Raw genomic sequence first — 26,502 nt, 5'->3', positions numbered from 1 at the left:
CCGCACTCTGGAGGCAGCCAGGCTGGCTGCTAGTCCACATCGCTCCACTTCTTTGGATACAGAAGATATGGAAAATAACTACCCATGCTTCAGAGTATTGTCAGCAAAAATGAGAATATTCTCTTGATGTGCAAAGACACCCTCAGTATTCCCAAACAAACCAAATAATAGCTTCTGAAACACCATGACTGACGAGATGAGACCAAATGGCATGCTTGTATCTGAAAGTCCTGGAGGGAGGGATACATGTAATGAGGCGAGACCCATGTATTAATTACCTCGATGTTTTGGTAAGCCAATTTGAGGTCTAATGTACTAAAATACATAGGGCCTTATTTATGAAGGACTTGCGCCGCCGGTGCGTCACTTTTAACATGGGAAAAAGTGACGCACCGGTGGCGCAAGTCCTTCATAAATAAGGCCCATAGGACCTAATTTAGTGTTTGATTGACAGAATACCAAATTCAGAGATGACCGCTGGCTCAGCAGTCAACTCTGCACACTGAAGGGAATCGCCATCACAGTGGTTCTTATCAATGCACAAAAAGTTTGGTTGAGGGTCGCCGTCAGTTTTATCTGGCATTTACCAAACTTTTAACTTTTTTTGATTTTCAGAAACAAATCATCAAAGGGAGAGTTTGTTTCTCAAACACAAAATCTAATGGCCCCTACACCCTGGGAGTTTTCTGCAAGGATTTGGGGGTCCTTTTTTTCTGTCCCTCAATGCCAGGTTTTGCCTGGCTGTGACAAACAGAGGTAAAAGACATTCCACTGTCCACCCTCAATAGGCCAGGCAGTGTAATGTATTTTCTCTGGTAGCCTGTAGTCCATCTGGCATTCGGAGCAAGTATTCCTAATTAAGGTCCGCCCTCCTGTAAATGAGGTGGGCGTTCAAGGGTCTGGCGGGCAGGTTGCTCCATTGTGTTTGTGACGGAGTAGTCTGTCCACCAAACTCTAAATTGGGTCCTTAGCCTGTCCCAACATAGCCAACATCTTGTGAATGTAAAGCGAAAGGGGCAATCCAGAATTTGCTAGTTAACTGAGCAAAAATCAACACAAAATCTGCAATGTTACAATTTTTTCAACTAGAACAATAGGAGAGACCCACTGAGAAGCATCCACTGTCATTCCTTCAACACGCTACAGTTTCAAAATTTTGGCCAATTCGTTCCTGGCATTCACAGGAACCAGTCTCCGTTTTTCCTGACTGGTATGGCATTTTTTTTAACTCAGCAAGTGTATCAAAATCACTCATCGCGTGCAGCATGCCAAAGCTGTGTGCTTATAGACACATCTGTTGATCCTTGAAGCTGCTTGTTAGATGAGGTCACAAACAATAAAGTCCTTGTAGGTACCAACCAATAAACAGCTTGGATCTTCCCAATTTACTGAAACGCTGCTGTTTGTTTTTGCCTGCTCCACAAGACATCTCCTTTACCACTGCGAATTGAATCCTGCCTGATTTGTCCACAGTATTGTACCAAAAGTCCTTGATCAAATTACAGACGAGACAAAAGCAAGGTGGAACAAATCTATTGCACAGGTATCACTGTGGGCTCCCAAGATGTAGCAAACTCCTCGCCAAATTATATAATGAAGATGGAGCTTATTTGAAAATAAAATGGATTCATGTGTATTAGTAGGGAGCCCACTGCCCAGCCTTCAGCAGCCATCTGTTCATGAACAAAACCGATCATTGGTGCAATCGGAATATGGAACCTGAGCACAAACCATGAAACTGACTAGGTATAACTGATGCTAGCCCTGAACGAGGGCAGCTAAACAAGTTAACTCACAACCAAACTTACTTCAAGAACCGTAAGGACAGTCACTATGAAAAGTGTGAAGAGGTTAGGAGATGCAGATTGATAACACAATTTGCAGAGGTACACACTGGATTGCCAAGTGGAGAGATACAGGGCCCTATTCACAAATATTTTCTGTGGTAAACTCTTATAGCATTACTAGCCTCCTCTTGCAATTTATGGGTAGTCCACGGGTCGTATTACACATAGTGCCCTGGGGATGTGCAACAGGCTTTGTGTTCACTTTTTGCACCCTGGGGCACTATGCTATTACACAAAAAGCTGAAGACGCGTGTGCGGCCCCTTCTAAAATAATGATTGCGGTGGTGCACATGTAGCGCCAGTGCTATTTTCTAAGGGCGCGCCCTCATTTGTATGGAGGCATAGCCCTATACAAATGAGGAAATCGGTTTGAATCTGTGCCTGCTCCATGTTAGGGACACAAGCACACAGGGAAACAGGCCCACAAAGGCAACAAAGAGGCAACAAACACGTGGTGCTCTGTCAGTGACCCTAAAGCCAGCCCTCTGGAGGGAGTAAGGGGATCCCATGGTACTCCTAGACATTGTGCTGAAGGCAGGTGCAGTCAGTCTCTGCGCCTGCTTGCCAGGGGATCTCTCTCCACTCTTTAAAATGCAGGTGCAGGCGGTTTGTAAACTGAGTAGCTCGGTAGAGGCTGGCAGGGAATGAGAGTGGAGGGGAAGGGGCGGGGGTGGCTAGGACAAAATAAAATAAAAATACCACTTTCCTCTTCCACCGGCCGCTTCTCTCCTCCGGCGGGTCCCGGAACAAGGAAGCACCCATGCTCACCCTAGCCAATCACAATGTTGCAATGCCGCATTGTGATTGGCTCACCTAAGCCAATCACAATGTGCCAATCACAATGTTGCAATGCAGTGTCGTGATTGGTCTGAGCGCTGTGGATCTACGCTCAGACGTGGACTAGGGGCCTGGCATGTTCCCCACCAGGCTGTGTAATGCACCCTGGTGGGTGACATGCAAAGTGTGCATGACTGTTTGGCCAGCCCGAGACGGCCAGCCAAGCAGTCATGCGCACTTGGAGTGTGCAAACCACTCCTCCCCCATGCCACCAGCCCCACCCTAACCAAGCCTCAAACCTTCGAAAAATAAAATGATAATAACTACTCTATTATTATTTTATTTTTCCTCCTCAAAGATTAGTGAGGCGACGCTACTCCGCCTTAGCAGACGAACCGCCCCATGAGTGTGTTTTTTAAACAGCCACTCTGTATTTCAGTGAACGCACTCCCCCTGAAGGCACAGCATTCATTCTAATTGTGGGCACTTTCCCAGTTTGAGCCCAGGGCACCAGTTTAAATACGCGGCATAGCTCAAACAAGGACAGTGAACCCTCGCTATAATGCGGGCCCAGGAGTGCTACAAGGCTACAAACCTAATCGAAGTAAAACTTTGTGACTCGGATCAGGAATTTTCCCCCAATAAGAAAATGATGGGAAACTAAAGGAATGAACAAAACGGGTAACAAAGAGTAACGTTTGCATTGCAATATTTTACAATAAAGCAGCAAAAACAGTAGCAAAATTAAGTAGCAGGCTACATTTTCGGAAGCAAACAGATCAAATTGCGTGTAAAATGGAAAATTCAAATACGGGACAGCTGCATACAAAACCTACATGTGTAAAAACAGTTGTTAAGTCCAATAGTGCCCTCTAGTGTTCTAATTATTTAAATGCCGGCGAGACATCAAATCACACACGGTTGATGATGAAAACATCTTAATTGTTGATTAACTCTTTACAAACTGATTGGCCATTATCAGTATGAATACGAACAGCTGGATTGGAATTGTGCAGGCAATTGTCCTGTATTGTGTTATAATCTAAAGATGCATAAGACCGCCTGTCAACTCTGTGGTGTCTCATCAGCCATTTAGACCCTGGCATAAGCGTAAAAATGTGCGGTAGCCAGACTGCCACACATTTCCCCCACGTTTTGCAGTAAAAACACAATTTGGCACTCGAAGTTACTTTATAGTACTAACAAGTTAAAACTGCCCCCTAGCCAGGGATCCCCTTACCTCGCTCAAGTTCAAAATCCCCCTTTAATAACTAGTATACAAGGACATTCCGAGTTTTCCGCTTGCAGGCTTCCGCCTCTGTCCTGGTGTCTGATTTCACATTTGTTGTGCCTGTGAAAAATGTTGACACCTGGATTCTGACGCAACTGCATAATGCAGATATGCCGTTGAGCGTGTAAACCTCACGCAGCGATTCTTCAGCTGGACTTTTGCTGAGAGGGATGTCCCCTCGTTTGAATGGAGGCATTTCTCATTCAGATGATGCGGCCCATGAGGTGTCCCTGACAAAACCTTCGCTGAGACAGAATGACCTGCAAGGGAAGTGTAAATATATGCCATGCAGGGATGGTATTCGTTTTACCCGGTGGGTCCTATCTGAAGGAGTGAGGGAGGCCCTTGAAGTCTCCTCACCCTGGTGTAATACATGTTTACACCACCTTGGGTAGACATAATACCCTCCTAAACAGTAGAGGCTGCTTGCCTTGTGAAGTGGTGGGGCGGGGTGGGGGAATACAAACAAAAAAATCACTTCATACAGAACTAAAAATATATAAAACTGTACTTACCTGTCGCTCTGGCCAGGGACATCTTAAGGATTATGGGGGCCCTTGGCAAAGCGAATTTTGGGACTCTTTGGCCAGGTCTCTGACAGTGCACAGGCACACTGGTCTAAATTGTAAATGTGTTTACATCAAATATTCAGGGACCACTTGTGTTTTCAATATTGTAATACAGCAGTGGCTCACTAATATGACTGCAAATGAAGTCAGTGACACCCTTCCATTTCTCATATGTGAGGTCCTGTTTTGATCTAAAAGCACTTTTTTATGGATGTTGCATGATTCAAAAGCAAAAACATTTATCTGCAAAATGTCTGTAATAGACTCTCACACTTCACCCACATTAAAAATAAAATAAGGTTAAACGGTATTTAAAACAATATTTTTATACATTATTTAAGATCATCAGGGCAAGACTCTCTGCAGAGCAGAGCTGGCTCTATCAGGGGGCCCCCTGAAAGCCTGGGGCCCTGGGCCAGAGCCCACTTTGCCCAAGCCTTAAAACGTCTTTGGCCGCCGCTGCCTTGCTCCTCTCACCCGATCCTCGACTCTGTCAGTCCATGGCTGGTGCACACTGCACAGGCGCCCAGATGCCAATCCCAGTGCTTCTCTCATGCTGGGAATACCACTGGGATTGGTCTGAGCGGCCTAGTTTGCCACTCAGACAGTGTCTGGGATCCCAGGACTGTTTTCCTCCCTGCTGTGCCAACAGCTCAGGTTGGAGAAAGGGTAAGTGGCCATGCCTGTTTGGCAGGCCTCAGACAGCCGTCCAAACTGACATGCGCACTTAGCAGTGCCCGTACTCCTCCAAAGCTATGGATGGCCCGACCCTGCTGTCTTTGACTCAGGGAAAAATAAAATGATAATAAAATTGTGTTTTTATCATTTTATTTTTCTCGTTTGCCTCTGCTGGCTTTCAGCAGGGGGTGACGCTCCTCTGCCATAACTGGAGGAGCCGCCCCTACTCCTAAAGGCAGATCGAGTGTTCCCTGATACATATCCAATTAGTGCCAGTGTAGATAGTGTTGCATAGCCCATACTTGCACCTAGGAAACCCCTGCCTTCATCTTTTGAGGTCAGCCTCATTGTTGTAGGTGGAATCAGCAATGCCATCTATTTCATGGGGGCCCTCTGTCACTTCTTGAGAGTAAAGTGGGATTGCTGCTCTTTCACAGTCATTATGAGGTGCTCGCACACACCAAGGAAAGGAGTACACATTTAGAGCCTCATTACGATTTCGGCCTGTCAATTGCGGTCCGCCCGACTTCTGGTGCCACGGTCCGACCGACGCATTATGATGTGTGGCTGTCGGAGTCAGCAGGTGGAGGGACCATTGAAAGGTTGTCGGAAACAGACTTTGGGTGCCCCTAGCCGGGCCCCCAACACCCTGCAGCCTCCTCTATGAGGCCCGGGGGACCCTGTGGTGCCCCCCCCCCCAACATCCATATGGTGACTGCCACATGGTGCATGGATGTCTCAAAACATCGATTTTTCCAATACGACTTGTGCTGTAGCAATTTTTTGGCAGCAACACAAGCTGCAATGGAAAAATTGATGTTTCCCACCGCCTCATGGGCGGTTGCATCCTAATTTGTCAGTTTGAACCACTGACTAACTAAGGCTCTCAGTTTCCTGTTTTACAGATTTTTAAAGATAGATACAGACAGAAAATGTGTATTTTTTGTCTCTATCTTTTAAGTATGATTAAAATTGGAAATTATTTTGTGGTTTGAGTGTTTATAAATGCTCTCAGTTACGGCTGCCAGGCCAATAGCCCTTTCGAATCTTAAGATATGATGCTAGACCTCTGTCGCTTGTGCTGCTGCTTAATTCCTGGGTCACATGTAGGGTATTAGGAGAAAAGCGCAAAAGTCTGGAATGTGCTAACTTCACCACGTCTTTAATTTTGTATATCTTTGCACTTTATCTTTTTAGATCGCTTTGCACTTTTTTCCACTCCCCTTTTTTTTTTTAATGCTATGTTTTCCTGGAACTTTTAACCACGATAAACGTTGTCATTAAAAAAAAATTGTCATGTGTTTTATTACTGTATGGATCATGAAGATGTGAAAACTTTTATGGCATGTATGCCAAATAAAGTTATTTAAACAATAGTGAGTGTACATTTATAGGTTAAATAAGTATGGCAATATACTAGTTTCTACTTCAGTTTTTTCACAAACTCCAAACCTAGGGCCCGATTACGATTGCAGTGAATCCGCATCCTCCGGGACGGTGGAAGCCACTGTCGGCCCAGAGGATGCGGATTCACCGCTGCGGAGAGAGAAATGACCCCCGCCAGATTAGGATGGCGGGGGGGTCATCTGCGGACGGCAAGGCCGCACTCCGCTTTTCCACCGCTACACCGCGGCGGAAAAGCTCTAATATGGTTGCGGTGTCTATCAAACACCGCCAGCCAAATTAGGATGCATGGGGAAACATGCTATTCCACGGCGGGTTTTCTGCCGTGGAAAAGCATGTGGACTTTGGCGTTTGGGGGCCTGTTGCGGGCCCCCAGGGTGTCAGGGGGTGGGGGGTGCACATGGGGGGTACCTATGGTACCCCCCCAGCATTTACATGCACAAAGCGGCAGGCACCGCGCGGTGTCTGCTGCTTTGTGCATGTAAATGTTAAACATGCATTTTTAACATTGCGGCGGGCGCTGCTTCAAGCAAGACCGTCCACCACTTTTACGCCGCGAGACCGCGGCGGAAAAGCTCTAATATGGTGGCGGTGTCTATCAGACACCGCCAGCCAAATTAGGATGCATGGAGAAACATGCTTTTTCACGGCGGGTTTTCCGCTGTGGAAAAGCATGTGGACTTTGGCGTTTGGGGGTCCGTTGCGGGCCCCCAGGGTGTCGGGGGGTGTGGGGTGCACATGGGGGGTACCTATGGTACCCCCCAGCATTTACATGCACAAAGCGGCAGGCACCGCGCGGTGCCTGCCGCTTTGTGCATGTAAATGTTAAACATGCATTTTTAACATTGCGGCGGGTGCTGCTTCAAATGCGGCGGGTGCTGCTTCAAGCAGCACCCGCCGCAATGTTAAAAATACAGGATGTGACCACCAGGGTGGCGGTCACATCCTAATTCGCACGGAGGGACCACCGCTGCCCCTGCGGACGGTCCCTCCACCTCTGGGGTGGCGGACGGACGCAGGTCCGTCCGCCATCCTAATTGGCCCCCTAGTGTGGTTAAACACAGATAAAATTAGCAAAACGCAAATATGGATAAACACAGAAGAAATTGTAAAAAATATTTATTTACATAAAGCTGGAAGCCCAAATATAATAATATTATTGGTCATGCAGACTAATATCATGCATCTTCCTCTCTGAACAGCCAAGCTGCGGTGGCTACCCTGCCAGCATCTTCATCATCGTCATCAATGAGTTCTGCGAGAGGTTCTCTTACTATGGAATGCGAGGTAAGTCGCGGTCTACCTCAGTTTTGTGGGTCGCTAACCAAACGCACTGTTTGCTAACCAAGTCCACTTCTTTGCCTTCCTGTAGCGGTGTTGGTGTTGTACTTCAAATATTTCTTGCTGTGGGATGACAACCTTGCCACGGTTATCTACCATGCCTTTGCCGCTCTGTGCTATTTCACTCCTCTCATGGGTGCCATCATAGCTGACTCCTGGCTGGGAAAATTCAAGTAGGTATTTTCTTCCACACAACACTGAATAAAATAGCACAATTGATGTTGCGATTGCATGAAATCAGACTTGCCACCTTAGAATAATTTTCACTGTGATCATACAGGGAGAAAGAGCAGGGTCTTGGACAGTGGGTGGGGTCATGTACAGTAGGGGTATGGACCTTTTGTGCTACCAAACTAGACACATCTATCCTCCCCATAGCACAAATGAAACAAATCATCTGGAAACACTTCTCCTCTCTGGAGAAGGTGCTAATTGGAAAACGACTGTGTAATCCATTCACACGTAAGTTGAAAACTTATTCTGTGCAAAGGTTTCCAGTTCACTGTGTGATAGTGGCTTTTCACCAGGTCCCCTGTGTGATGAGTGAAAAAACCATGGCCCAGATTCTGAAAGGTGTAACGCAATGCAGTGCAGCACCCAAAGAGCCTGTCCTGCGTTGCATACCAGGAAGAGAGCAAGAGTGCTCCACATTCACCGGGATATGGCTCCCTCCTCCCCTCTTCCCTAGCACCAGTGCTCATTTCAGCCACACACCTTAGCGCCATAGTGCTAGGGTGTGTGCCAGAGTGTACCATAGGTTTTGTACAGGAAAGTTACCCTTCCTGTACAAAATGCTTTGGCTAGACAAGTTTAAAACCTTTTCCTTTTTTGTATGTGTGCTGCACAGTGCAGCACGTATGCAAAGTAGGAAAAGAAAGGAGAAATGAAAACATTTCTCCTTTTAACACCTGCTTTCCAGCGGCCTTCATTTCTGGCACTAAACCATGTCTACTAATGTTAGTAGATAGGGTTTGGCATCAAAAAGCAGGGGTGGTTGCTAGGGAACGCCCATGTACTATCCATGTAATGCCCCCTTAACGCAAAGTAATTCGTAGCAGCGTTTTGCACGGCTTTGCGTTACTTTTCCATATAAACCAGCGCTAATATCAATTAGCATCAGTTTGTTAATCTTCAAATAGGTTTAGCGTCGGGTTAGTATTACAAAAGTAACGCTAACCTGACGCTAAACCTTTCTGAATCTGGACCCATATGTGTCACATTATGGAACCATGAGAGTTGGTAGATCTGAACAACCTTTCCTGAGCCATAGCCCAGCATACACCAGGAGAAAGCTGTAATATACACAGCCTTATAACATTATGGGGCCTATGAGTAAATGCAGGAAATCTGCAACTCGTGTACATTTTCAAGAATATGTCTCCTAACTCTCACCCTCCTCAATGCGAATTGTTCGGTAGCATAACACTCACCAGTTTAGATTTAGAATTATAGTGCATTTTACATTTCTTTATTTCCCTAAATGGAAAATACTTATCCACGTGGCGAAACGCGTTTTCCTGTACCCCTGTTGAATGTGGGGTTGTTAATTAGCCCCTTCCAACCCTAAAAAGCTCACACTTCTACATTCTGTATGACTACATTGCATTGAATGCATAGAAAATGGTTGTAAATGCCCACAAAGTTCTGACCTCTGGGTCTTTGAAACATCTTTCATGAATCTTCTCACCCCTGGTTCACACACCATTACTATCTCCTTTTCTCAAACCTAAATCTCACCAACCCTCATTTACTTATGCAGAGATATCTACACAGCAATCAGACTTTCCTACATGGATTTTACACAGAATCAGTATTCCTGCTTTACATACATAATTCATGTTTTTAACAACTGTTAGTGACACCTAGGGGGTGTCTAAAACTATGGGAATGAAACCCTTAATCTCATGTAACTTCTCTCTGATACTTTTACAAGCCAGAACGCAACCAAAAGGCTGCTATTCTGATGGAGGAGCGGCATTGGGGCTATAGTATACGGCCTCCGTAACTGAATATAATATACATAAAGGTTCCCTACCACATTGTTATTCCTAGACCCCGAATATGGGGTATTGAAAAAAATAGGTACTAATCCCATGGGGATTGAAAACACAAATCTTTCTAGAGCAGCAAGGAAGGAACAGGGGGTATTCTTAGGTGTCCAAAAGCGACATGACATCCTTGACAAATGTGTGACTACAGGGGCAGGTCTCCCCGTCGTCCGATGTCAAAATAGATGGATTTTAAATTGGGAAGCCCGAGCAGCAGACTCAACTTTTGGGCGAGTAGCCCTGTGCATGTTGTGAGTGCTATGTTGTATGTCCACACTGACTGAGCTAGTACAAAAGATGGATAGAAACAGGCTAAATTTATCCAGGGGCACATTCTTAGTCCTGATGAAAGCCTTATTTGCCGTTCTCCGTTAAGGGCTGAAACATGTTGACTTGAATAAGGGTGTAGGGCCATAATCCCCCTTTATCAGCCAAGATATGTGGTTTTATCTATACCAAAAACATCTGCTATTAAATGGGATACCTGGGTGTTTTGAGGTATTTTTATAGCATGCCACTACTAGAGTGGGTGAGGCTCCTTTACAAAAAAACAAGAAAATTGTGTTGCCCGTGGCATTAGTACCTATTTTATTCAATACGTCTTCCTGATACTCATAAGCACTGCAGCAGTGGGCAGTAGCTGACATGAAGCTGACGTAAACTGACAAAAAGGTGGAAAATTTTGCAGATAGTCAATTTAACAAATGTCTAATGGCCACATTTGGGTTGACTACTACACAATATCAGATATAGTTTGTTTGAATACCGGTAATCCTCAGTGGAAGAGGTGAGTAGGCATGCATAACCAAGTGCAAAATAACAGGAACACGTGGGACTGCATTAGACATATAATATAGCCATTGCTTGTATCATTCGGAGCGAAGATGACTTTATCTTGTATATTGTAATTTGACTGGTTTACTGTTGACCAATTGACTTTCACTCCAAGCAGAAGAGTCTACAGCGCGGCTGCAGTTAGAGAAGTCTAACAGAGTTTTCCTCCTCTTGCTCCCCAGGACGATCATCTACCTGTCCATCGTGTATGCGGTTGGACAGGTCATCATGGCTATAAGTGCCATTCATGACCTAACGGACAACAACAGGGACGGAACACCAGACAATTACACTGTACACATGTAAGTTCTAGCTAAAAACGTATTTTTTATTGGGGGTGGGGGAGGGAAATTAGAGGGTGGCATGTAACACTGGGCATAGTTCACATAGTAGTAGCTACACGAAGTGCACTTCGCACTACGCAAGCTATGCGAACTGCGTAGTGCGGTAGGGAAAATGCTGTTCGCACTGATTGCTCAGTGCAGGATGCTTGTCCGCACTGTGCAATCATTGCAAACGGCATCTTGCACAGTGCAAGCAGCAGTTTTCTGCCCTTCAAGTAGATTTGTACTCGAGCGGCAGCTTTCTCAACGCGGACTGGTAGTTTCTCATCGCGAGCGGTCGTGAGCATGCGCGGCTACTCGCAATGAGAAACCTGACCTCCCCACGTTGAGAATCTCGCCAGGAGGTATATTTTCCATGCACGCGATCGGCAACTTGATGTTACTGATCGCGAACATGGAAAAAGTCTCACCGGGAGGGTGATTTTGTCGCTCGCAGTCGCCAACTTGATGTTGAGGACCACGTGCAAGCCAAAAATGCCCGCTACGCTACGCGTTTTTGAACAGAGCCACTCGACCAACTGGGAATTCAGTCATATGTAAACATCTTAACTTGTGGGGGACTCTGGAGTTTTTAATTTAATAGAATTTGATTGATGTAAAGTATTAATGATGATTTAGAAAATAGACTTGTAGATATGCTAGGTGTGATTCCTAATGTAGATGCTTTATGAAACACAATGACGAAGCGTATAATAGTCAAGTGTACAAGTATACCATATCTTGACAGGTGAGTGTGCATAGCAGGCCGAGAAATACAAAAGTATGTTATTCTACAGCTCAATATGCAATTGCATAGTGTAGACTAGTGCACCATTGAGAACATATGGTACTGCCAGCTCAGATTGTGTACACCATGTTCAATTATGCAAGTGTGAATGCTTACGCATGAGATTAATCCTGGAAAGAGGTAGCTGTAGCAGTTTTCCAGTAATCTTGGCTATTTTGGGGAATTCCCCTCCAAAAACTTGCAAATCTACTTCAAACCAATGGATGTTGATCTACTTATTGTATTTGTGTTTCCAAAACAGAAGACTTGTACTTGTAATGTTAGTTTCACCCAAAGTGAATAAAAGGAATACAACATTGACTCCAGTGTGCATCAGTTAAAATGGCGCTCAGTCTCACCGATGCAGCTTGCCTAAAGTTCAGTTGTCCAGAATTCCCTAGTCAAACTTTGTGTTTTTGCTCTGCTTCTACTGTTGTATTTTTATGTCCCTTTAACAGTGATTGTTTCCTTCCCACTACAGCGCTCTCTCTATGACGGGGCTGCTTCTGATTGCCTTTGGTACAGGTGGCATCAAACCGTGCGTTTCAGCTTTTGGCGGTGACCAGTTTGAGGAGCACCAGGTGAATCCATGTTCACTCTTTTCACACTATTTTCCCCCAGTCGTTCTTTAAAAGCAGCTTTTCTCCCAAAAAATTGCATTCCATTGACTTTATATTCTATTTCTAAAGCTCTGTTTCTATGAAGTGAAAATAAATCTTGCTTGAAACCTTTCTGTGGTCAGTCATGCCTGGACAACCTACCAATTAAATGAAATACCTTTAAAAAAATTGCAAAGGTCAGTGTGCGGTGGTGGTTGGGTTGGGCTGGTTGACATAAGTTTCTGCTGCACACCTCTAGGAAGAGTCTTTATCAGTCGATATTTAACTCCTACAATCTCTCTCTGACTCACTAAAATCGGCATGTATGACGGTGGGACGGGAGTAGGGTAACACAATTAAACCAATTCCCAAAGTCATTCATGAGTACTTGAATTAGTACTGTAGAAGAATTGAAAGCAAGCATTCTGTCTTCAGTAACGTTAATACACCGCTAGATGGCATTAGAAGCCCTAACACACTGGAGCCAATTCTCAAAGGCATTTATAAATTCTTCAGATTAGTACTGCAGAAGAATTGAAAGCAAGCATTCTGTCTTCATTAACGTTAATTCACCGCTAGATGGCACCAGGAGCCATATTTTCTGTTCTCCTAGACTGCATTTTTAATACTTCAGAAGACGCGTCTAAAGTATTCACAAAGTCCCCAAACTAATCTATGGACCCAGGCCTTGAGGCGATCACTCTTAGAAGCACTAAAGACTTCCCATACTCATAAATTGACACCAGTGTCTATAAAAAAGCTGCTTCCAACAGCTTGTTGAAACCTCCTTTGCTCACCTCAAAAGATAGATATGGAAACCTGCCATTTAAAACAGTATTCATTTCTGTGTGCTTATGGAATGATTATGCTGTTGTCTTAATGTCTGATACTGTTTTGAAATACTGTAAATAACAGGAACTTACTGTCTTGAGTTGTTTCGAAGAGAGCGCCATCATTATTAGAGGTGAGCGGAATTTGCGTAGTCGCGCTACGCAAAGCTCTGCGAAACGGTACAAAAAACCGCGAACACTCAAAAGTTCCGCAAACACACGGAATTGCTTGTTCCGCCCGTTCCCGATGCTTTTTTCCTGTTCGCAAGCGCTTTTTGCGTGCTTGGGGAGAAATATCTTGCGAACACACATTTTGAAAGCGCAAACAAGCAAAAAATTCTGTGAAGCCACGGATTGCAGAATTTTTGGCGATTCCGCGTTCTCCGCGGAACTTAAAATTACCCAAATTCTGCAAATTCCGCAAGCGGAACGGAATTTACCACCCAGTCCCAATCAATATCACCCATAGCTAGTAGTCACATTTTCAACGTAAGGCAGGCACTCGAAGGTCCTCATTATAAGTCTGAATTTTGAGGTATTTTGCTACACATGGTACATACTGTAACCCCAGGGTTAGGACTTTACCACATATGGTAAATACCTCTTATTCTGAGTTTGCAACAAGAAAATGAAGCATAGCATACATATTTTAGTTTTTCACAATCCTCCCTCCCCTGATAAATTACAGCAGGTTTGAACTGGTGGAATTCATCAGATGAAAACTGCAAGTCTGTGGTAATGAACTATTGCACAACTCATAATTCCAATCTGTGTTGAACATTTATTTCCCAGAGACTGATTTTAGATGTGTTTTGTTTTTTTTCTGTTAAACTAACAAGGGCTAAACTAGGGCACGGCCTATGTTTTCAGAAAAATATACCTCGTCTCAGTTCCCTAGTTGGCATAAAAGAAAGGTTTCACAGAAATGTTTTGCTTACTGAGTTCATTGACCAGAACATGGAGTGCCTGCTTTGAGTTGCAGGTACTTAAAGTCTTTCTTCGCTCTTGCAGGACAAGCAAAGAGGCAGGTTCTTCTCCATCTTTTATCTGTCCATCAATGCTGGGAGTCTGCTGTCTACCATCATCACCCCAATCCTCCGAGGTAAACACATACTGAGTCTCTGCTCCAAAGAAATGTGATGTTATGATGACCAGTCTTAAAAAACCTCTGATTTTATTTGATTTATTTTGGCTTTTTATGCTTTATTGTGACATACTATCCAAGAAAGTAGTAAATAGCTATTTATTTAGGGGGGAGGAGTGGTATAGTCAGTCTCCTCTGGCTGAGAGCCTCATTTCACAAGCAGAGAAAAAGATCAAAAAGATGGAGGTAGGAGTAGGTTAATGCTAGTCGAGGAACGAGGCCTTGTGGGGCGTGAGATGCCATGGGATCTGCATGAAAAAATTAAGGCAAGATAACTTATGCAGTCTTTCTATAAATGCAATGCACCAAGTCTTTCTTTTTTTTATATACATTTTATGGATCCATCGCGAATCCTTGGGCATATAAGGGTCTGCGGTTATATTGCACACATTCAATATTAAAAACGCATTTAATTCAGACATATGCCATTGCAATTTCTATAAGTGTATCACTAACTGTGTGTGGGCATGTGAGTGGCTGTGTGAGTGACTGTGTGGGTATGTGAGTGGCTTTATGGGTGTGTGAGTGACTGTGTGGGTGTGTAAGTGGGCATGGGAGTGGCTGTGTGGATGTGTGAGTAGGCATGTGAGGGCTGTGTGGGCGTGTGAGTGGTTTTGTGGGTGTGTGAATGGCTGTATGGGTGTGTGAGTGCTTGTGTGGGTGTGTAAGTGTGTGTGAGTGGGTGTGTGAGTGACTGGGTCTATGAGTGGGTGTGTGAGTGTTTTTTTTGGGTGTGTGTGTAGGTGTATGAGTGGCTGTATGGGTGTGTGAGTGGATGCGTGAGTCGCTATGTGTGAGTGTGGCTGCTTCAGAGTGAAAACATTTGTGGGCAAGGCTTAATAATGTGAAATGAGATGGGCGCCTTTGTATAGTTAAATTGTGTCATTGAATATACACCATGTATGAAGTACATAACATTGTGCCATTTTAGTCCAATCAATTGTATATAAAAAAGGAAGCTTTTCCCATTCAGTGAGGCTTTCACTGGGTACCATTCAAGGGTAATTTTAGATTGACACTTGCTCTTTATGATGCCTTGCACTGGAGTAAATCTGGAGATTCCAGGAGCATCTTCAAAATGCAACTCAACAAATCTTTACAAAGACCAATACTTAATTTGAGCTAGTAATTGCCAAAGGGTATTGGTGCTTATATTATGGGACCAGGACACTTTAAAAATGTCCCACAGTGGCAGTCCCGATTGCCAAAGATTAGAAGTAAACAAAGAAGGCCTTGTAAAAAATGATTCTGTTATTCCACGGGCTGCATTGAAATGCCAAAAAGTAAGACCCTTGCAACCTGTGACAGAATTGCATATTATAGCTTATTATTTAACCAATGTAGGCAGAGACTGAAGCAATAATCATTAAGCATTCAGAGGAAACACCACATATTGAGACCCTGATACTGTTGAGGCTGATTGGTTGTGGCGGATGTACGTCGTTACAACGCATGCTTTAACAACGCATGCCTTTACGACGCAACTTTTACAACGCAAGTCGTTACAACGACTTGCGTTGTGGGGCGCTGGATAGTGAATAGTTTAATTTACTATTCCAACTCCAGTCCCCGTGGATAGTAGGGAAGGTGTTGGATAGTAAATTAAAACTGTTCCCTATCCTAGAGCGCCCCTCAGCGCAAGTCGTTGTAACGACTTGCTTTGTAATGGTTGCGTCGTAAAGGTACTGCGTTGTTAAAGTTGCGTTGTAAACGCTGTTCCCCGTTGTGGCTGATGTCAGGGCATTTAATACAAAGTATTGCTTCGGCCCCAATATATGGTGGTTCCTATGATTTAACAGGCCACACCAGTGGTGGATGTAGGCCATGCGAGTGTGGAAGTGGGTGATGGCCACCAAATAGAAAGTTTGGGCACTGTGCTTATGTTTCTTAAAAACCAAGTACTGAAATTCTGTGTGCAGAAATGTCAAAGATGGTCCAGCCACAAACAGCTTTCCTTTAGTGCAACAAATCTGTGTGAGTGCAGTAAACGAGGCCTGGTGCAAGTCTGAGATAATACTAATTAGCTCAGTGGACCTACAGAATAAGAATGAGTTCTTATGTGCTCATTCAGTAAGCTATGTTCACTAAGCAATAAAGAGGAAAACAGTAGCTTAAGGGTCGAGAACCCCAACATGTGGAGGCCTGTGTGATCTGTATTTGTCTGAACAAGATGTATTTTGCTTTGATCATTTTCATAAGTACTGTGTCTGCTCATACTAACATGTCCATTTCCCATTTAGGCTAACAAGTCCTTAAACTTGTATCAAAATGAGGACGGTTGTGAAGAGAGCAGAGAGCATTCATTATTGGGAAATGGGTCTTATTTTTGATCATCAGACATTGGTCCAACATAAGGAGTGGTGGAAAATGGTGAACGAAATAGGAAGCGAAAGACAAGAAAACAGGGGCAAAGCAAGAAGGCAGGCATGAAAAAGAAACAGGAAGTGTAGGGTGGTGCAAAAGAGAGGCACGAGGTGGAATGAAAACCTGGCAGCTGTGGTTTTGGTTAACTCTGGCATTAAGCAGCGCAGACGGGCCTCTAAGGTACTTAGGGACGCCAGGGCCGGACTGGCCGTAGCGGGCCCCGGGCAATCCCCCGGTGCGCCGCACGGGTGGGGGCCGATTTTGGGCCCCTGGGGGCCGTTTTTGTTACAGGGCCGTGTTTGCAGCATAGCTGCAAAATCGGCCCTGTAACAAAATCGGCCGAAAACCGGCCCTGGCAAAGAGCTCGGCGGCACCCCCCAACCCCCCGGGGGGGGGGGGTGAGCACTTTGCCAGGCCGGTTTTGGTTCCCAGTCCGGCCCTTATGGGACACTGCCCTTTTTAAAAAAAACATATTAAGCACTAAGGGAGCATCTAACACGAGCCTGCGTTTTTTCTTCTTCAGGTGAGCAGTGTGGCATTCACACCAAGCAGCAGTGCTACCCACTGGCTTTCGGAGTTCCTGCGGCCCTCATGTTCGTTGCACTGAGTAAGTTTCATTGTGAAAATTCAAGAAAGGTAACTATGCTCCACTACAACAATATTGTGGGCCCGATTCACAGAACTAACTTAAGACAAAATCCTAAACTTACTACCATTTTGGTATTCACAGAAGGCACTTACTCATTTTGTTATTCACAGAAGGCACTTACTCATTGATGAGTAAGTGCATTCTGTGAATACCAAAATGAGTTACTCATTTTGGTATTCAAAGAAGGAACTTACTCATCAATGAGTAAGTGCCTTCTGTGAATACCAAAATGAGTAAGTGCCTTCTGTGAATACCAAAATGAGTAAATGGTAGTAAGTTTAGGATTTTGTCTTAAGTTAGTTCTGTGAATCGGGCCCTGAATGTTTAATATCATCTGAACCTATAAGAATATCGAAAGCAGAAAAAAGAAAAAAAAAATGCCAGTAATTAATCTTGCACAACCATTTATTCTAGAGTAGGCTGCAATATGCTGTTTTAGTCAATTATAAATGAATATTGCGCATGTTGTTAGCCGTTAAAGTCAGTAGGAGGTGCAGACTAGCACGTTTTAAGAGTAGCTTTTAAAACGAGTACTTACCTTTAACTATACTAAGTATAAGTGAGGGACCACCCTAAACATTTTCACTTTTCTCAACAGAACATTAGGAAATAAAGCTGGATGCCTTCACGCACTTTATTTACAATTCCTTCTATTTATTGCTGCGTCGATGCAAAGTCTTTTTGCCTTTTTTATTACTTGCTGGCTAAGGGTCCAATTCACTAGCATTTTCCACATCGCAGTTTTTGATGGTAAAAGCTCAGTAAATATCAGGTGTTACTTATTCCCAATTTAATGAAACTCAGATGCCCCGTCACTATATTGTTTGACAAAATTATTACATTCGCTACATTGATATAACCATAAAATCGCAAGGTAAGGATAGTGTGAGTAGGCCGATATTAACTACCTCGATGTAGTGTGGTATAACCATTACAAAATGTACTAATCCAGTATAATATTATGCTTTGAATCTCACATATTGTGTAATGCCAATAACAAATTATAATTGCCTGATTCTAAGTCTTATTATTGGAAAAATTTAATTCAGTTCCCTAATTCTTAGCTCTAGTGTGAACCTCATAAAAGACATAGGTTATTAGTATTGGGAGCAAGGCCATGATAATTTTGTAATACTGACCAGTAATTGTTCTAACCAAGGTTGAGGCAACATGGCCTAACATTAAAAAAGAAATCAGATAGCGTTATCCCGTCAGTGGAAAACGTCCCCAAATGCACTCAGAGATATAGTTTCAATAACGTTCATTGACAATTTCTTGAGAATTTTCTGCAATGTTTATTTCAATTTTCTTTCTTTTCCAGATATTTGTCATATTTTTCAAAAACAAATCATATTCATCAATGATTTTGAGCCCATGCCCAATGCATTTCAGGCCTTGCCCTTCATCAGGGGTGCTATCTGATTTACTTATTTCCTCTTACTCAGGAGGAATCACCAAATAGCACCTACCCACCTCATTACGTTGTTTACACCTTTAACACCAGGATTGCGATTGTTCTTAACCACATGGTCTAACATTAAAAAGAACATATCCCATAGGATAATGCTGAAAATGGTGTATACAACATATGTGCTTCCAGCCAGGATGCAACAATACAACCCCAGAATTTAACAGGCTATATCTTATGTAGATGCTTTACTGTATGCATGGACTTTGTGGCATTTTAGATAAGAATATGTGCATATATTTAAGTGCGGTACTACATCATCCTACAACTGCATCCTTAATGCAAACATCTACCAAGGAATCCTCCCCAGTGTGTAAAAATAAACATTGTAAATGCAGAACCCTGTTAGCAAAACGTTAAACTGTCCCACATTCCACTTTACTTTATTTCTTTATATACATCTATTTAAACCTACTCTCTAGTGTCAATATACTACAAGAGAAAAGCACATTTTAAAACAAATATTTTTTAATTTCCTAACAATGTGCTTTGCATCAAAAATAAATGTAATTCATAATAATACACCTTGTTCCATAAAACACATTTTAAATATTAGCGCATTATCCCCATAAAATCACATATTTCAAACCGCTATGTACAGATTAATAGAAGCAATTCTTAGGCTGTATGCTGACCCGGGGCCATGCCTCCAAATGTATTCATTTACAAAACAGATTTGCGCATGCGCACAGAACGTATGGATTCAAATGCATTTTGTTTGCCCTTTGTTGAAAAATGGATCAGTCCTTTTTCTGTATTATTGAGCGCATTCCTATTCAAAAATAGATACCGCGCATTAGGCATCTCCATTGTTGGCTTTGACTTGCATCAAGTCTCTGTTCCTTGAGGACGCCATATTGGAGAGGTCATAAGGTAAACTTGGCAAGGCGTCTCTAGCGTGAGGACCAGGTAGGTGCACATTGTGTTTTGCAACTAAATTTATTTGATGGAGGCAGATTGTTGTGTTTCTTGTTACCATGTAAAGCTCCACGAAGGTAAACCTTGTGTCACCAATTTCAGTAGAACACAAATGCAATGTAATGCTGAAAATTGTATTTTTTCTCTTTGCAGTTGTGTTTATCAGCGGAAGTAAGTTGTACAAGAAAGTGGCTCCACAGGGCAATATCTTGGCCGAGGTTTGCTCTTGCATTGGTGTAAGTAAAATTGACATTTTGAAGTAGGTTCAATTCAATCTCTGTCAATCGTTTGTGCAGAATATGTTGGGTTACTGTGCAGACTCTTCTTTCAGCTGTACTGGTTACAAAATTGCTTGTGGAAGCTGCTGTCAATGTAACTTCTTCTTAGTCTAATGGTGAGAAGAAATACAAAGTTGGTATAGCTAAGTATTGGAGGTGCAAGTGGGTGCTATCAAAGATGTCACGCGAGCATTACAATGTACATAAGAAACCCTCCCCAAAAGTTTCCCCACTCTATAAAATCATATATAATAACATAATTCACCATGCAGGGATATTGTTCATTTACTAAAATTATTTTACTCATTAACAGTGACGGAAATAAAGAAAATTCCTACCTTCCTGCAGGTTGGTAAAAATGTAATGAAGTCCTCCAGATTCCACTTAGTTGCAAAAAAAGGGGCCATGGCACACAGTGGCGGCTGCTGATGATACGAAGTGGGGGGGCAGTGCGGGGGCTCCGGTTCCTACAGGTAAAATAAAATGATAATGAAGTAGTTTGAATAATTGCTTCATTATCATTTTATTTTGCGTTTTGATCTGCTGCTTCCAGCAGTGGGGCGATGCTCCTCCGCCATAACGGAGGAGCCACCCCTGATGACAAAGGAAACTTTGCTGGGGCATCCACAGTAGGCCCCAGATGAGCAGACTATGTCAGAATTTCAGATTATCCACAGAAGTTAAACTTACATAGAGGGAACCTAAATGGAACTTATTTGCATAGTAAGGCCCTGACTACAAGGGAGTCGGATAGGCGGGAACTATTTACCACATCCAGTAAATACCATTACCCTGGAGTAACAAAGTGCAGTAAATAGGTCCTATTCCAAGTTTTGAATATGGAAATGAGGCATAGCATTTCCTAAATCAAATTCAAAGCTATATTGTTTAATGTGAGGGGCCTTTACTCTTCTAATAAAAGGAAAAAACTATGGGATTATAATATACCAAGGTCTGGAAACAATTTTCTTGCAAGAAGTACCTGAATTGAGAAACTGCCAACATTGCATGAAACACAACTAATATCCACTTCAGTTCTGGGCATTTTCCCTCTTGAGAATGACATGGGTTGCCATTCGTTGTAAATCAGGGGTATAGTGGGATAAGCCCCTGCCATTCCCCCTTAAGAATGGCAGGGGTAGCCATTTGTTGTAAAGCGGGGGTATAGTGGAATATGCCAAAAGTAAAGGAGGATCCTGAAGCAGGTAGAAACGTGTTCCGCTGCTTTATTGTAGCCAAAATATGATGTACTAATGCATACGCACCAAGATAATTTTCTGCGAACACTCCAGGGTGAGCAAGTGGACCAAATGTACACAGGAAGTAGGAGGTATAACTTTGGTGTGTGAGCCAAAGTTGGACAGGAATAGACCAGTGCAAAATGTAACAGGAGCAATTACCAAAGGCCTAAAACTAAAGTTTAAGGACTGAAGCCTGGACAGCACGTAACCTACACTGCATCCCAGGGAGAGGGGATTGTTCTCTCTACGTCCCTGTCCAAGCATCATACCCCCAAACACATTATCTTTTTATGACACAGGACTTGATTAGGGGTTAGGGGAGGCAGAGATTTCCAAAATGAGACAATGCCCACATCTAAATTATCCAGTGGGGGAGGGGGCAAATCGAATACATGGAACACCTGGAACCTCACCAGGCGCATTTTTAGGGACCCAGCACTAAAGGCGGAAATGGTCACTGGGATCCCAACTGGGAACACCAACCAAACAAAGAGGAGGACACCACATTATCAGTAAAATGGGAGGCATTTAAGGCAACAGTGAGGGGTTAGATTCCAGCAGAACAAAGCAAGCAGTAAGAGGGAGGAAAGCACTGGTGGAAAACATAACAGCTCAGATAAAGGCACTAGAGATACATGATAAGCAAGCTATATCAGGGGTACGGTGCAGACAGCTCGCGATTTGAGGGGCCAACTGTCACTAACCAGAACAAATAGAGCTGAAAGGCTACTGCTTATACTGGGACAAATAGCCTATGATAAAGGTGATTAAATATGCCCTATGTTCAATAGCAGGCTACGGCTCTAAAAGGTGAAGGCACATATAGGGTACATTCAATTACCCACAGCGGGTGGGCACTACAGGAAGGAAACAAGAAGACAAAATTCAGGAAAATCTTCCTTACTTTACATATGGAAGGGGCATGAAAATGTTGAGAAAGTTAAACCATTCCTACAGTTGCCTAAAGTGTCAATTCTTTCACGGGAGTGTATCAAGGCACTTCACGCCCTATCATGTTAACAACAGGTTAGCACTTAAGCTGGTTCCCTCACACAAGGCCCCAGGCCCACAAAAAGTTCCTCCCACAAGTAGGCGCGGTGTAGGTTATGTTGAATGACTAGCATGTTCAATAGAGAAAAGGAGGGACATCATGTAGCAGAAAGCCATATAACACTGATTTCCAAAACCAGAAATTAATCGTGAGGACTGTGCATGCTTTTGACCTACAGCTCTGCTAAACGCTAAATATGCTGCACTTGGTGGTGGCAGATCACATGAACTTCATTAAAAAACATACAAGAGTGGTATAATCTCAGAAAAGTTGCCCACCTAGTAGAGAAGGCGGACAGGACGAAGATCAATATGCTGGAACTGGAACGACAATGCTCTCTTTTGTACATGGAATTCCTTTATAAAAATAAAAGCACACCATGTTTACAAGGGACATAAACACATAAAATCCAAAAGCCTGAAACATGTGCATCTATTTTGGATAGAAATAACTATTTTGAAACAATTAGAATAATAATGATCACAGAAAAAGCCAACGTCAGCACCAAAACCACAAACGTGTTCATTAAAACAAAAAAACGAATTTGTCGCTTGATCGTCAAAGAAACAAAAACAAAATAAAAATAATGGTAAAAGTTGAGCTTTTATCTGCTGTAGAATTCCTAAGCACTAATTTGCCACATTCCTGGTGAAGTAACTGGTTAAGTAATGTTTAAAAAACATGAAAAATATAGGGCACACATACAGGAGCAGACTGGAAATTATAAGCAGCCCTTGAACATGTGTCCATACCAACCCCATATTGCTCCCAGGGAGTGTATCGACTGAATCTGATCGTCTTTAGAAGTATTTGGCGATGGACTTTCGTACATCTCTGTGAGAAAATTGTGGGGCATAGGCAATTATCGCCGCTTTAGCAGCCGTTTTCGGCCGCTAAGCTGCGATAATTCTATCGCCCTATTAGCAAGCTGTCGCTAACTGATGTTTGCGACAGCTTTTAGGCGATAGCGAGCGGTTTGGGGCCCGCTTTGCATGTCAGCGATGTTTATCTCTAATGACATGCAAAGTGGGCGTATCCAACCAGTTAGCGACTGAAAGCAGTCGCTAATGTCGCTATGCCTATTAGCAAGGCAGGCGTAGCGATGGAAATATTCCCGCTGTCGCCAAAAACTAACGCCTGCTCAGACCAGTTCTTAGCCATGTTATCCAATGGGAGGTGGATAACATGGCTAAGAGCATTTAGTCGCTAATGCGTGAATATCGCTATATTCTCAGCGATATTCACGCATTTCGCCGCTATCGCTGGATATTTTAGCACAATGGAGAAAAACGTTGCTAATAGCATGTTTTCTCCGCTAACATCTCCAGCGATAAAAAAAATCGCCGCTAAGCCTATTTAGCGATAATTATCGCTACTTGTTGGTAATATGCCCCTGTGTTTGTTAGGATGGGTTGCTGAAGATTCCTCCATCAACCCACCCTTAAAACATACCCTTGGCCCTCAACCTTCTGGGGTTTTCTCTGTGCCCTTTATGGCCAGATCAGCCCTCCATACAAGGGCCGAAAAGTCTTTGAACTCCAAGAACAGACAATCTGTCTGGTTACTGCATTGTATTCTAAATCCTGTAATTCACTGCTATGGCATAGCAACAGTGGATAACACAATTTGTTACCCACTGTTGCTATGTCAAAAAGGTATTCAAGGCTGCTATGGCCTGGCTCTCTAAGAGGCTGTCAGAGCATTGCTGGAGAGCAGGGAGCAGAGCTTCTGGAGGAGATGCAAAGCACAGAGAGCCGTGGGGGTGGGTGGCAGAGGCCATGTATTTCCTTTTTCTTTAACATTTGGGACAGGGAGGATGGGCCATTTTTTATAGCTCCCTCATTACTCCTGTGCCTCTGTATATCAGTTGAAATCAGGGGCTGATGAATTTGGGGACATAGATAACATAAAATTATCGATGGGTAAAAAGTTAATACTGGGATGTTTTTCACCTCGGAGTTCTGAGTGACATCATAGACAACTCAAGCTTCGCTCTCCTTGTAACATCCCTGTTAATCACCGTTACTCATCTGTAACTCCATATCTCAACCACAGTGCACAAGCACCTTGTTAACAAAAAACATCCACTTGTTAGCTTCAATAATTAGTGGGAATTGATCGAAAATGTACATACCTGCTCCTTCTGGTTGTGTCATGATTGTGAAGAAAAGCAAATATAAAATGGGTTATGTGGATGCATCCTGTGGCATGGATGATTATGGGGCAATCTTGTGTATATTTTGTGGATTACTACAAAAATAGTTTTTTTCGCATGCACTTTCATATATCACACAAAGCAATGGCATAATCTGAAATACGAAGCCACATGTTGGCTAATTCTAGTTTTTAAGATTAGTTGTGTGTTTTTGCTGTGTTTCTGTTTCTGATTTCATAGCCTTTCTTCTGTTCTTTTCAAAGTTTGCCATTAAAAACCGGTTTAGGAATCGCAGCAAAGCCATTCCTAAGAGGGAGCACTGGATGGACTGGGCTAAAGAAAAGTACGATGTGAGTATTTTTTGCTTTTTTCGCCCCAAAACACTTGTGTGCAGTATCTATGAGGGGCAAAATAATGCCCAGAGACCTTCAATTTTTTGGCTCATGATTATGACTGTTGTAGTCTTAAAATGGTGACCGCCAGTCCTAATTGCGCCATTTCATTGGGAGTTTAGAGAATGTCCACATCTACTCACACATACCCTCTTACAGCCCCAGAGATGTCAGTGGACTACCACCGCTCATACCGCCCCCCAGCATGGCCAGTAAGTTGGCAATGGCTAGTATTTCTTTCTTGCAAGGGGTATAATCCCTTCTGGGACACATTAGGCTTCCTTCCAATCATCTTCTTCCACCCATGTCCATCATCCACTGATCTCATTGGCTGCACATTTGCTTATGCTCTAAAGTCTTCTATCCCGGTACAAGGCAAATGAATTTCACACAGACATACTCTTAGGTGCCAGTCCCAAATCTAACCCCGATAGGCGTAAACACAGGCCGCTAGTGCCTTCTGCAGGGTGTATTCGGATCCCCACTTACAATCAAAGAGGAGCATGCAATATACCTTTGTAAATTTGTACTTTTGTATTATTATATAGGGCTATCACATTTTTTAATACACAGCCCATCATAGAGAAAACATAAGCTATTTGATAAATATTATTATTATTACTATTGTTACTATTATTATTATTAATAATAATAGCGATAATGATAATAATAACAATGGTGATGAGCATAATAATTTTAGCTCTAGTACGAGTATGAGTTCTTACTGTTATTTTGTAAAATAATACTCATTATCATAATCAAATAATTATAGTTATTAGATAGAGGGTCAAGAACAACAGTATTCTTACTTTAGCATCATCTACTATTTCTGTTGCTGCTGATAATAGTTACATGTTGATAATGCAAGCAAGAACAATAATAATAATGACAGAAATAACAATGAAAATATAAATAATCCTATGTTTGACTGCTATAGTAATGTCGATGTTAAAATGTTGTTATTACCAATAACATCAATACTGGACCGGGACCCCTGGACTGTGTTGGGTTGGGGCACTGGCAGGTGATGGTCATGACCCATTATCGGTGTGAGCACCTATTTTACAGGTGACCCCTCTGGTCCTCCCCGAACTCCCCATCTAGTGCACCAGTTCTCCCTTGTCATGCATAATGCCAGGGGGAAGCAGATGATCCTCCTGCTGACAAGGTAATTAACTCCACTGAGTTACTGTTTGGGTTATCTGTTTCAACGTATGTTTACTATAGCCTTATAGCCCACCGTATTGGGCTATACTGACCATTAAAGGCCCGCTCCAGCATTAAAGGCCTGAGCCAAAGCTGAGGGTCTGGAACTGGCCTTTTAAATCCAGTATAGACCAGCTACGGTGGGCTAAAAGGCTATTAGAACATTCTGCCACTAGAGGGCCAAATGTTCTAACAAATAAAACAAAGGCCTCAGTGAAACCAAGGGAATTTAAGTCTCCTCGGGCTCCATGAGGCCTTTGTTCACAGCAACAGCTGTGAACAAACATCAGAATGCTGGAGCTCTGGGC

General features: G+C 43.1%; 1 protein-coding gene across 2 annotated transcripts in view; it reads left to right on the top strand.

The window, feature by feature from the left end:
• Positions 1–26,502, top strand: part of SLC15A1 (solute carrier family 15 member 1) — a 120,827-nt gene that overhangs the window by 33,883 nt on the left and 60,442 nt on the right. For both annotated transcript variants that reach the window (XM_078657518.1, XM_078657517.1), the window contains exons 2-9: positions 7,769–7,853; positions 7,939–8,080; positions 10,972–11,091; positions 12,381–12,480; positions 14,340–14,430; positions 17,360–17,443; positions 20,025–20,107; positions 24,860–24,946. In XM_078657518.1, coding sequence (XP_078513644.1) covers positions 7,847–7,853; positions 7,939–8,080; positions 10,972–11,091; positions 12,381–12,480; positions 14,340–14,430; positions 17,360–17,443; positions 20,025–20,107; positions 24,860–24,946 — 714 coding nt within the window. In that variant the 5' untranslated portion in view covers positions 7,769–7,846. The remainder of the gene's footprint in view (positions 1–7,768; positions 7,854–7,938; positions 8,081–10,971; positions 11,092–12,380; positions 12,481–14,339; positions 14,431–17,359; positions 17,444–20,024; positions 20,108–24,859; positions 24,947–26,502) is intronic.

This window comes from Lissotriton helveticus, chromosome 8, assembly GCF_964261635.1.
Source record: "Lissotriton helveticus chromosome 8, aLisHel1.1, whole genome shotgun sequence".
NCBI classification, from domain to species: domain Eukaryota; kingdom Metazoa; phylum Chordata; class Amphibia; order Caudata; family Salamandridae; genus Lissotriton; species Lissotriton helveticus.
This window is presented reverse-complemented; position numbering and strand designations above follow the sequence as displayed.